A 13,908-nucleotide genomic window follows, 5' to 3' on the forward strand; every position below is an offset into this window, starting at 1 on the left:
TTGACATTTTTACAATGTTTAGTCTTCCCATGCACGATAGGAAGTATAGTATGGTATGGTAAGTTTTTCCACTTAAATAGGTCTCTTTTGGTTTCTTGTCATAGTGTTCTGTAGTTTTCTTTGTTTAGGTCTTGTTTAGGTTTTTTACGCTTGGGTTAGATGTATTCCTAAGTATTTTATCTTCGGGGGGGCTATTATAAATGGTATTGTTTTCCTGATTTCCTTTTCAAAGTTCTCTTTGTTGACGTATAGGAATCCAGCTGGTTTTTGTATGCTTATCTTGTATCCTGCTACTCTGTTGAATCTTTCCATTAGTTCCAGTAGTTTTCTTGTGGAATCTTTAGGGTTTTGTATGTACAGGATCATATCATCGCGAATAGGGATAGTTTTACTTCTTTCTTTCCAATTTGGGTACCCTTTCTTTTTCTTGCCTTATTGCTCTATCTCGGGTTTCCAGCACAATGTTAAAGCAGAGTAGTGATAAAGGTCATCCTTATCATGCTTTCATCCTCCTGTTGAGAATGATGTTGGCTATTGGTTTTGTGTAAGAAGATGTATAGATGCCCATTATTATGTTGAGGAATTTTCCTTCTATACCTATTTTATTGAGAATTTTTATCAGGGATAAGTATACAATTATAGTGTTTTGACCTAATTTTTAGAAAAGATTAATACCCTTTAATAATACAAAATCAATTTATTAGAACTAGTTCAAATGATACTATGGATATGAATGCGATATAATGAAATAGAGTGTTTCCTAAAATCCAAGTAGTAAAGGAAATGCAGTTTATAATTATCCATATTGCTGTGGTAGTTTAAAAGTAATGAAAAAAAAAAAAACTTTAGGTAAGAAAAAATTTACATTTATTTCAGGTCACTTCAGTGGAATTTATTAAGAAAGCTTCCTCCTGATGGCTTCAAGAAGTACCTTGATCTTCAGAAGCTGTAAGAAAACTTTTAATTTCTAATATTAAAATAATTAACTACCAATTTTTTGGCATATCTCTTTCTCCTCACTCCACAGAGATCAACACTGTACCACTGTGTGAGCCTAATCTGGCTTCTGAGAGTTGTTTAGCTGTTAGCTAGAGACTGCAGGTAACATTTTCCTGAGTAGCTCTGGAAGTCATTATAGAAAAATCTCAGATGCCTTATATCTCTAAAGAGACTGGAGTAAGTGCACTGCGAATCCTCCTGCCACAGTGGCCGAAATGGAGGCACTCAGGATCTTCTTACTTTCTGACAGTATTCTAGCATGGTGTGCTTCAGGGCCCACCTCAGACAAAGAGGTAATGATCTTTTGCCAGATCTGCCATCAAGATCAGATAGTGAAGAATTTTCTTCCCTGTGCTTGCAAATCCATACTCCACTTAAGATAGCAAGCTGTGGTGGTCTGAAACCTTGAAGCTTATTATTCTTGGACTTCATCTTCACACCCCCCTTGCAGGTTGAGTTTTAGTTTGGCCTTGAGTAGCTTCCCTTCAGTTTAGAGTCATGTATTCACTCTCAAATTCCACAATGGCCCAGGTGACATTTACCTGTTATTTAGGTCAATTTTGTAACCAAATCATACTACTGAACTGTTGAGTTTAAATATTCTGTGCTCTAAATCTAATTTTGTTTTTCACACCTGTGTTGGTTTTACACTTGAGAAACCTGGTAGATAGATAATATCTTCGCTTTTTTTTTTTAAATAACAGGTATGAGTATAGAGGAATCAGAAGAAAAATTAATCAGTTTCACTCAATGAAATGTTCTGAAAACCTAGATATTTGACAGAATAGCTTAAATATATTTCATATTTGAAAATAAAAATTATAATGAAAATGTATTGTCAGAACTTGATTCTTAACACTTCTCAATCAGCAGAGAAGAACTTTTCAAAAACAGGCCTGATACAGAAACTTCAAGACGATGCTTTCTTATTCTATTATCTGATTTCAAGAAAATGAAGTTTTCTGATCTGTAGCACCACCTTATGTCTGCATGTTTAAAAGGAGTTACGAGTGTGAATCTAAATGCCAAAATTCAGTTTTAAATAACAAAGTACTTTAGCGTTTTGGACAACGAACATTGAACTAAATTCCTGAACAGTCAAACAATAAAACAGTCATAATAACCCAATTACAAAAATATTTCTCATTTTGTTATCAAAGGTGCAGCTTGATTCAACCTCTAGATAATGCACGCAGTCTGTTGCTTAGCAGATGATTAAAACAGTTAAAAACAAATAAATATATACATATCAAAGTCTTTCTGTGCATTAATGGGACAGATGCATACCTACTCCATGATTGCGCCCAGAGCAAATTCGGTGAAATTGTTAAATGCATAGGAACCTTTATACTCTCTTTTAGCCAAAATTTCTAATTACATGGGAGTCCACTTGTGTTGATTTCTCCCTTGTTACTCCTAAAATTTATAGCAGATTGCATATAAATGTGGGACACCCTAACAGAAGGAAGTCGGTGACCTTCATTCAGAACAAGAAGTCAGGCCTGAACCCCTTGCTTATCATTCCCCACAGCCTGGGGCAAGTACACACAGAAGTGCAAACAAAGCTTTCATGGCTGCAATTGACGCAGCTGCCTGTGCCCTTGTATCTATTTCCTTTTACCGCCAGTTAACTCAAGGCCAAACTTCCATATTACTTCAGTTAACTATGTATGCCTGCATCTTGTGTTGACATGACAGTCTAACATATTTTTCTAGCCCTAATCCTTTTTAATTACTTTTTTTTTTTTAAGTATACGCCTTATAAGCCACTTTAAACTCTTTTTTTAGAACAAGGTTGGGCATGTAAAATAACAAAATCAAAGTTAACTTGGTTGACACCCTAGACTTAGAGACACAAACAAACTAAAACTCGAAGGATGGAAAAAAATATATCAAGCAAACAACAATCAAAAAAGAGCAGGAGTGGAGATATTCATTTCTGACAAAATAGACTTTAAAGTTAAATCCATCAGAAAGGATAAGGAAGGACACTATATAATGATTAAAGGGACAATACACCAAGAAGATATAACCATATTAAATATTTATGCACCCAATGACAGGGCTGCAAGATACATAAAACAAAATCTATCAGCATTGAAAAGTGAGATAGCTCCACAATAATAGTAGGAGACTTCAACACATCACTTTCGGTGAAGGACAGGACATCCAGAAAGAAGCTCAGTAAAGACTCGGAAGATCTAAATGCCACAATCAACCAACTTGACCTCATAGACATATACAGAGCACTCCACCCAACAGCAACCAAGTATACTTTCCTTTCTAGTGCACATGGAACATTCTCTAGAATAGAGCACATATTAGGTCATAAAGCAAGCCTTAGCAGAATCCAAAACACTGAAATATTACAAAGCATCTTCTCTGACTATAAGGCCAAAAAAGTGGAAATCAATAACAGGAAAAGCAGGGAAAAGAAATCAAACACTTGGAAACTGCAAAATACCCTGCTCAAAAAAGACTGGATTATAGAAGACATTAAGGATGGAATAAAGAAATTCGGAGAATTCAATGAGAATGAAAACACTTCCTATCAGAGTCTTTGGGACACAGCAAAAGGGGTGCTTAACATCATCCTGAGACCAGAAGAACTAGTTGGTGCCCGGCCACAATCGATGACTGCCCTGACAGGGAGCACAACAGAGAACTCCTGAGGGAACAGATCAGTGGGATGCAGACCCCAAATTCTCATAAAAAGACCATACTTAATGGTCTGACTGAGACTAGAGGAATCCCAGCAGCCATGGTCCCCAGACCTTCTGTTGGCACAGGACAGGAACCATCCCCGAAGACAACTCATCAGACATGAAAGGGACTGGTCAGTGGGTGGGAGAGAGATGCTGATGAAGAGTGAGCTAATTATATCAGGTGGACACTTGAGATTGTGTTGGCATCTCTTGCCTGGAGGGGGGATGGGAGGATAGAGAGAGAGGGAAGCTGGCAAAATTGTCACGAAAGGAGAGACTGAAAGGGCTGACTCAATAGGGGGAGAGCAAGTGGGAGTATGGAGTAAGATGTATGTAAACTTACATGTGACAGACTGATTGGATTTGTAAACGTTCACTTGAAGCTTAATAAAAGTTAATAAAAAAAAAAAGGGGGTGCTTAGAGGCCAGTTTATATCAATAAATGCACACATCCAAAAGAAGAAAGGGCCAAAATCAAAGAATTATCCCTACAACTTAACAAATAGAAAGGGAGGAACAAAAGAAACCCACAGGCACTAGAAGAAAGCGAATAATAAAAATTAGAGCTGAACTAAATGAAATAGAACACAGAAAAACAATTGAAAGAATTAACAAGACCCAAGGCTGGTTTTTTGGAAAAAAATCCACAAAATTGATAAACCAACAAAAGAAAAACAGGAAAGGAAGCAAATAACCTGAATAAGAAATGAGATGGGCGATATTACAACAAACACAACTGAAATTAAAAGAATCGTATCAGATTACTATGAAAAATTGTACTCTAACAAATTTGAAAAACCTAGAAGAAATGGATGAATTCCTAGAAGCACACTACCTCCCTAAACTAACACAAACAGAGGTAAAACACAAAAACAGAGGTAGAACAACTAAATAGACCCATCACAAAAGAAGAGATTGAAAAGGTAATCAAAAAACTCCCAACAACAAAAAAAAAAGCCCTGGTCCGGACAGCTTCACTGCAGACTTCTACCAAACTTCAGTAGTTAATACCACTACTACTAAAGATATTTCAGAGCATAGAAAAGGATGGAATACTACCAAACTCTTTCTATGAAGCCAGCATATCCCTGATACCAAAACCAGGTAAAGACACCGCAAGAAAATTATAGACCTATATCCTTCATGAATGTAGACGCAAAAATCCTCAACAAAATTCTGTCCAATAGAATTCAACAACATATCAAAAAAATAATTCACCATGACCAAGTGGGATTCATACCAGGTATACAGGGATGGTTCAACATTAGAAAAACAATTAATCTAATCCACCACATAAATAAAACTAATGGCAAGAATCACATGATTTTATCAATTGATGCAGAAAAGGCATTTGACCAAGTTCAACACCCATTCATGATCAAAACTCTCAGCAAAATAGGAATAGAAGGAAAATTCCTCAACATAATAAGGGCATTTTTTTATACAAAGCCAACAGCCAACATTACCCTAAATGGAGAGAGCCTGAAAGCATTCCCACTGAGACTGGGAACGAGACAAGGATGCCCTTTATCATTGCTCTTATTCAACATTGTGTTGGAGGTCCTAGCCAGAGCCACTAGGCTAGATAAAGAAATAAAGGGCATCCAGATTGGTAAGGAAGAAGTAAAAGTATCTCTGTTTGCAGATGACATGTTCTTATACACAGAAAACCCTAAGGAATCCTCCAGAAAACTACTGAAACTAATAGAAGCGTTCAGCAGAGTATCGGGATACAAGATAAACATACAAAAATCAGTTGGATTCCTCTAAGTCAACAAAAAGAACATGAAGAGGAAATCACCAAATCAATGTCATTTACAGTAGCCCCCAAGAAGATAAAATACTTAGGAATAAATCTGACCAGAGATGTAAACGACTTATACAAAGAAAACTACAGTACACTTCTGCAAGAAACTAAAAGAGACTGACATAAGTGGGAAAACATACCTTGCTCGTGGATAGGAAGACTTAACAATATAAAAATGTCTATTCTACCAAAAGCGATCTATACATTTAATGTAATTCCGATCCAAATCCCAAGGACATTCTTTAATAAGATGGAGAAACAAATCACCAACTTCATATGGAAGGGAAAGAGGTCCCGGATAAATAAGGCATTACTGAAAAAGAACAAAGTGGGAAGCCTTACTTTACCTGATTTTAGAACCTATTATACTGCCACAGTGGAAACCCTGGTGGCATAGTGGTTAAGTGCTACGGCTGCTAACCAAAAGGTCGGCAGTTTGAATTCACCAGGCGCTCCTTGGAAACTCTATGGGGCAGTTCTACTTCTGCCCTATATGGTCGCTATGAGTCAGAATTGACTCGACGGCACTTGGTTTGGGTTGTTTGGTTTATACCACCACAGTAGTCAAAACAGCCTGGTACTGGTACAACAACAGGCACATAGACCAATGGAACAGAATTGAGAATCCAGACATAAATCCATCCACATATAAGCAGTTGGTATTCGACAAAGGCCCCAAAACAGTTAAATGGGGAAAAGACAGTCTTTTTAACAAATGGTGCTGGCATAACTGGATATCCACCTGCAAAAAAAATGAAACAAGACCCATACCTCACTCCATGCACAAAAGCGAACAAAGACCTAAATATAAAATCTGAAGCGATAAAGATCATAGAAGAAAAAGTAGGGACATCGTTAGGAGCCCTAATACATGGCATAAACGATAAGAATGCAGAAGAAAAACTAGATAACTGGGAGCTTCTAAAAATCAAAAAAAAAAAAAATTTTTTTTTTTTTTTCTTCTAAAAATCAAACACCTATGCTCATCCGAAGACTTCACCAAAAGAGTAAAAAGACTACCTAAAGACTGGGAAACAGTTTTTAGCTATGACATTCCCGATCAGCACCTTGTCTCTAAAATCTATTTGATACTGCAAAAACTCAACTACAAAAAGACAAATAACCCAATTTATAAATGGGCAAAAGATATGAACAGACACTTCACTAAAGAAGACATTCAGGTAGCTAACAAATAGATGAGGAAATGTTCACGATCATTTACCATTAGAGAAATGCAAATCAAAACTACAATAAGATTTCATCTCACTCCAACAAGGCTGGCATTAATCCAAAAAACACAAAATAATAAATGTTGGAGAGCCTGTGGAGAGATTGGAACACTTCTACACTGCTGGTGGGAATGTCAAATGGTACAACCACTTTGGGAATCGATTTGGCGCTTCCTTAAAAAGCTAAAAATAGAGCTACCATACTATCCAGCAATCCCACTCCTTAGAATATACCCTAGAGAAATAAGAGCCTTTACACGAACAGATATATGCACACCCATGTTTATTGCAGCACTGTTTACAATAGCAAAAAGATGGAAGCAACCAAGGTGCCCATCAACGGATGAATGAATAAATAAATTATGGTATATTCACACGATGGAATACTACGCATTGATAAAGCACAGTGAGGAATCTGTGAAACATTTCATAACATGGAGAAATCCGGGAGGCATTAGGCTGAGTTAGTCAGTCGCAAAAGGACAAATATTGTATAAGACCACTATTATAAGAACTTGAGAAATAGTTTGAACTAAGAAGAAAACATTCTTTCGTGGCTACAAGAGGGGGAGGGAGGGTGGGAGAGGGGCATTCACGAATTAGATAGTAGATAAGAACTACTTTAGGTGAAGGGGAAGACAGCACACAATACAGGGGAGGTCAGCACAATTGGACTACACCAAAAGCAAAAAAGTTTCCTGAATAAACTGAATGCTTCGAAGGCCAGCGTAGCAGGGGCAGAGGTTTGGGTGCCATGGTTCCAGGGGACATCTAAGTCATTTGGCATAATAAAATCTATTAAGAAAACATTCTGCATCCCACTTTGAAGAGTGGCATCTGGGGTCTTAAATGCTAGCAAGCAGCCATCTAAGATGCATCAATTGGTCTCAACCCACCTGGATCAAAGGAGAATGAAGAACACCAAGGACACAAGGTGATTATGAGCCCAAGAGACAGAAAGGGCCACATGAACCAGAGACTACGTCATCCTGAGACCAGAAGAACTAGATGGTGCCTGGCTACAACCAATGACTGCCCTGCCAGGGAACACAACAGAGAACCCCTGAGGGAGCAGTGGGATGCAGACCCCAAATTCTCATAAGACCAGACTTAATGGTCTGACTGAGACTAGAGGGACCCCAGTGGTCATGGCCCCCAGACCTTCTGTTGGCCCAGGACAGGAACCATTCCCAAAGCCAACTCTTCAGACATGGATTGGACTGGACAATGGGTTGGAGAGGGATGCTGGTGAGGAGTGAGCTTCTTGGATCAGGTGGACACTTGAGACTATGTTGGCATCTCCTGCCTGGAGGGGAGATGAGAGGGTAGAGGGGGTTAGAAGTTGCCAAATGGACACGAAAAGAGAGAGTGGAGGGAGAAAGCAGGCTCTCTCATTAAGGGGAGAGTAATTAAAAAAATTTTTTTTTTTTTTAATTCAGAGTATGTAGCAAAGTGTATTTAAGTTTTTGTGTGAGAGACTGACTTGTAAACTTTCGCTTAAAGCACAATAAAAATTATAAAAGTAAAAAAAGTTAACTTAGTTGGCAGACATGTAATCAACATGGGACATGGTTTGGGACATTAAAGATGTCACATGCTTGTAATTTTGGTAGCATTGTGTTGAACACTTATAAGATTGAAGAATTATAGGAAAGGGATGTTAAAAGGTCTGACCTTTAGGACTGATTAGTGAGTGCTTTACTTTGCATTAAAGTTTTTATTCCTATAAAGTCCAAATATTAATTTTTAGCTATGTGTTTGCCTTTATGACTAGAACTTCTAAATAACCAGTCAATTATCCATGAATTTTATATCAAAACAAAATGCCATGAATATCTACTTTCAGTAGTCTATTTCATTGTATTTAACTTTTTTAATAATCTTTTTCACAGGTATCTGCAAAACAATAAAATTAGGTCTGTATCCATGTATGCTTTCAGAGGGCTGCACAATCTCACTAAGCTGTAAGTATCAGTGCCAGTTAATTTGCCCATTCCTCAGTGGCCTGTCAGCCCAGCCTAGTCCAGCCCACGAGTCCTTCTGCACAGAGGCTGGCAGCGTGAGATTTTGAGTCAAATAGGCATGGATATCTGAGTCCTGAGTTCATCACTTACAAAATCAAGTCATTAGACCTAGTTCAAATGATACTATGAACATGAATGTGATAGAACAAAATGAAATGAAATTGGTCAATTTGTTTTCCTTTCTAAGCATCATTCCCTCTACTATAAAACACAAATTAATATGGTTCCTACCTGAAGGGCTGTTGTAAGGACAAAATGAGGGGAAAATTATTTATACTGTATAACTGTGCCTAGCACAAGAACTCAATATGTATTAGCCATGGTGACAGGGATGATTACTGAATAAAATTAAAATTTAAAAGCCTGGTGGTGCACTGGTTAAGAGCTCAGACTGCAAACCAAAAGGTCGGCAGTTCGAATCCACCAGGCACTCCTTGGAAACCCTATGCAGGCAGTTCTAGTCTGTCCTATAGGGTTGCTATAAGTTGGAATTGACTCACCAGCAATGTTTTTTTGTTTTTGCTTTTTGGTGTGATAATATTTATGTAGCAGAACACTCAGACTTCCCTAGTTATTATTTTTCCATTATCCCTGCTTTTATCCGTAAATAACATATAAAGTACTAAAGGATGAAAGAGCAAAGCTTTTAAAAATAGATTTTCACAAAGTTCCAGTTCATTGAGTTCTGCCAAGTGGTTGAACCCAATCTCCTAGAAGTAACTGAATAGAAATATAACCACACATTACATAAATGAACAACTCCCTGTATTTCTATTTCTGTCCCCTTGCTTTTAACCCCATTTTATCCTAACCTAAAAAGCTCATCCCAATCAGATTGTGGTATCAGAGTTTGGGAAAGAGTTAAAAGGGCCACCTAATCATTTACTAGCAAAATGGAAGAAGACCACAAGAGGCTCAAGACGTTCACAGTAACCACTCTCCCCATGTCCTCTTGCCTTCTACCCTATCCTTCCTCCGTCATGTCTTGGCAAACTGCCCAAAGTCAATATTGAACTCATTCTCATCTGAATCCTGACTGATTTTCTTTCTAACCCTCCAGGGACTTATTCAAAACTTGCTAAACAGCATCTGCTTGGTTTAATGCCTAAGACGTATAGAGGAAACTCTTGAAAGTCTGTATGGAACCAGAGAGTAAAGTTAAAACTGTCCTCCATCTGTTTTTTCATAGCACTGGAATATTGTTGGGTCATCACCTGCTTCTAGTTTTCATAAATAATCTTTAAATACTTGCTAGTCACTCATCCATAAATATTCATTAGTCCTTAGAGTGTGCAACTGCTTCAACTAGATATCATGGGGATAGGAGGAGAAATCAGACACACTGCCTTCAAACACCTCACACCCTAGAATTTCTAGTGGGGCACTGTCCTGTCCCTGGGGAGAGCCAGACCTCTTGCTCTCTAGAAGCTCATTGTCTTAGGTGAGAAAATAACACCAACGTATATTCAACAATTAGAGAACGAGGAGTTTACTTAATTCTTAAACCTGTGTTGTTCAGACCAAAACTGCTATTACAGTTCATTGAAAGGAGTCCAGAGCATTGAAGGCTGACTCTGAAAAATGAGTTAAAATAAAACAGTTGCTGTGGAGCTGATTCTGACTCATGATGACCCCTTGTGGCCAGAGCAGAACTGTGCTCCATAGGGTTTTCAATGGCCGATCTTTTCAGAAGGAGATCACTAGGCCCTTCTTCCGCGGTGCCTCTGTGTGACTCAAACCTCCAACTTTTTGGTTAGCAGCCAGGCAAGTTAACAATTTGAACCGACCCAGGGACTCCCAAAAAATTAGTAGGATCGGGCTAAACAGATGAGCATAAGTACAGGAGTGGATCCAGTGCCTTCTACCCAGATGGAGTGGGTCTCTTCTCTTGCCTTTTAAGAGAAGCCCCTGAGATGTTAAAGGGGAAAGATTGAAGCTGTTCCTTACACCTTCCTGAGCCCAGTTGACACCTTATGTTTGGAAGGGAAGGAAGGAAGTGGCTCTAACATGTGGCATCACCCCTTGCTATGCTTAGGCTCAGTGCTTCACAGTGCCCACCCCCCACCAATTCAGGTGTTTTCTCCTCAGCGGTGGCAGAGCAACCGTACATCATACATGCTCCTCCTTTCTCCTATGTTGCTGTAATAATAACCTGTTCAACAGGCAGTCTCCCTCTAGACTCTAAGCCCCTCAAAGAAAGGAATGCCATAGCGAGCCCAGTGCCATAGAGTAGGCACTCAGAACAATGTGATGAGTAAATGAATAGATAAATGGATAGATAGGTTAATTTATTATTAATTATATTATTATATTATATGATTATATAATGTATTATATAATATTATTTTATAATATTTTTATGTTATAATTATATATTATATTACAATAATATATGTTATTATATTAACTAATTATGAAAAAACTTGAAGCTAGACATGATAAGGTAAATGGTAAGAAACTTTCAGAGATTCAGTGGAGGAGGAATACCATGACGAGATTCATATATAGGGAAATTTAAGATGGTTTTTTTTTTTGTTAGCTTTTCTTACTGTAAAGCATCAAGAAGGTACAATTTTATTCTATTCATTTCTCCATTTTCAGGTATCTCAGTCATAACAGAATAACCTTCTTGAAGCCAGGTGTTTTTGAAGATCTCCACAGATTAGAGTGGCTGTATGTTTTATTTATGTGGTATTTTATGATATTAGTTATTATAATCTAAAAGTATATAAATGAATCAATTTCTTTTCTTCTGGCTGGCAGGATAATTGAAGATAATCACCTCAATCAAATTTCCCCACTAACGTTTTATGGACTAAATTCTCTTATTCTCTTGTAAGTACTAAACTAAAACAAATATTTCAGTTGAAGCAAAGGACATGAATAAAAATTACTGCGTCAATTTTAATACTACAAAATTTGAAATTGTTAAAACCCCAAAAAGGCCTTTTCAGCTGAAAACCATTTCTTCATTATATCTACAAGGCTGTTCTGTAGTTTTGAAAATTTGAACAATTTTGTAAGGCCTTCTGTCTTCTAGAATGTCAGTCCATCAAAACTGAATATAACCTCTGCCATCTTTTATGGAAGTATTCTTAAGCCAACCGTTAGTGTCCTATGTTAATCTTGGTAAAGAAAACTAACATTCATCTAAAGTTACTCTTTTCCACCACCCACTGTTGAAGGGGCTGTATTTCAGTTACTAACATTGCTGCTCCCTCCCACATTATGACTAACACTTGTCAAATTTTATTACTAATAATCACATAAATATGACAGGACTTACAGAGCAAATTAGAAGTAGAAGACAGCTAACTTAGTTGATATTCATGGTTTCATAGTAATAACAATAATAATCATAATAATACCACATTTGACTTAAGATGAGAAAAGATTCACAGAAATATGACTTTTGCTTCTTCTCTTTTTCAGAGTGCTGATGAATAACGCCCTCACCCATTTGCCTGACAAACCTCTTTGTCAGCACATGCCAAGACTACATTGGCTGTAAGTTACTGTATCTCTTTTTAAGGTCAACTAATTTTTCTATTTTGCCTAATCCACTTCAGATATCAGGGTTTTTTATAATGATAAATTGTTAATATCATATTACATTTTTTTCAAATTATTTGAGCATGATTTTTATCCATATTATCTACACTAACTCCTCTAAATGCTCACCGAAATAAAACAACTCAAAACAACCTTTTTTCAAGTCAGAAAGAAAGAAGGCAGAAGGAATATAGAATGGATAACACTCCCATAACATGGCGCCTTTCCCCCACTCATCTGTTCTCCTAATCTGCTACACAAAGAATAGCCACTTTTGTTTCATCCCTAAATTCCGAATAATGAGAATATGATATTCAGTATTTATTCTTTAAATCTTATCACAATAGAATATGTTGCATAGAATTTTTTACTTGGTAGCTTTGCTGGTGATATTAAGTATTATCTACATATCTCCAGTAAATTGGCCTATTTAGAATACAGAAGACAATGAAGAAATAAAAACCAAAATAACTCTTAAAGAGTTCAATCGATAAACTACATATACATGACTTTATTCATATAAAAACTCCCTCAGTCTCCTACTTTGTAGGAAAATCTCAAAAGGTCAATTGCTTGATTTTTCAGATCATAGATTAAGTGACAGCTGGTAGGAGTCCCCGGGTGGGGCAAACAGCTAAATGCTACTAACTGAAAGGCTGACAATTCCAACCCATCCATAGGAGCCTCAGAAGGCGGGCCTGGCGACCTGCTTCTGAAAGGTCACAACCGTGAAGGCCCTAGGAGCACAGTCTCACTCTGCGAAATGTGGGGTTGCCAGGAGTCAGAATCGACTTGACTCTGTGGCAGCTGAAGCTGGAAACGTAACCTGGTAATAAAGCAAGACACATAAATGTTACGAAAACTAGATGTAGCGGTTTAAAATATACTTGTTTGGAACCACTGAAAGGAAGACATTAAATAACACAAGAATGACACTTTAATGCTACAATGCACAACTACCAATAAAATATATAATATTATGAGCCTGTATGCATCAAATAGCATTTATATAGCAACCAAAACCACATAGAAAAATAGACATACATAAGCAGTAAGAAATATTAATCTCTTTTTTTCAGTGCCTGAGAGATGAAGTAAAACAGAAAACTTGAGGATATGGAGAACTTCTTGTTGATACATGCCAACGAGTTAGTTCCGACTCATAGCAACCCTGTGTACAACAGAACGAACACTGCCTTCCCCTGCTCCATCCTTGCGATTGTTACGCTTGAGTCCACTGTAGCAGCCTCTGCGTCAGTCCATCTCACTGAATGTCTTCCTCTTTTTCGCTGACCCTCTGCTTTACCAAGCGTGATGTCCTTCCCCAGGGATTGACATGATAACATGTCCAAAGTATGTGAGACAAAGTATCACTATCCTTGCTTCTAAGGAGCATTATGGTTGTACTTCTTTCAAGACAGATTTGTTCATTCTTTTGGCAGTCCATGGAGTATTCAATATTCTTCACCAACATCACAATTCAAAGGCGTCAATTCTTTGGTCTTCCTTATTCATCATCCAGCTTTCCCATGCATATGAGGGAATTGAAAACACCATGGGTTGGGTAAGGAACATCTAAGTCTTCAAGGTGA

At 37.5% G+C, this 13,908-nt stretch overlaps 1 protein-coding gene across 1 annotated transcript in view; it reads left to right on the forward strand.

Moving 5' to 3' along the window:
- Positions 1 to 13,908, forward strand: part of RXFP1 (relaxin family peptide receptor 1) — a 115,076-nt gene that overhangs the window by 49,382 nt on the left and 51,786 nt on the right. Inside the window, exons 6-10 of the mRNA XM_064296157.1 lie at positions 877 to 948; positions 8,633 to 8,704; positions 11,366 to 11,437; positions 11,528 to 11,599; positions 12,197 to 12,271. Of these exons, the coding sequence (XP_064152227.1) occupies positions 877 to 948; positions 8,633 to 8,704; positions 11,366 to 11,437; positions 11,528 to 11,599; positions 12,197 to 12,271 (363 nt within the window). The remainder of the gene's footprint in view (positions 1 to 876; positions 949 to 8,632; positions 8,705 to 11,365; positions 11,438 to 11,527; positions 11,600 to 12,196; positions 12,272 to 13,908) is intronic.

This window comes from Loxodonta africana, chromosome 13, assembly GCF_030014295.1.
Source record: "Loxodonta africana isolate mLoxAfr1 chromosome 13, mLoxAfr1.hap2, whole genome shotgun sequence".
In the NCBI taxonomy this organism is placed as follows: domain Eukaryota; kingdom Metazoa; phylum Chordata; class Mammalia; order Proboscidea; family Elephantidae; genus Loxodonta; species Loxodonta africana.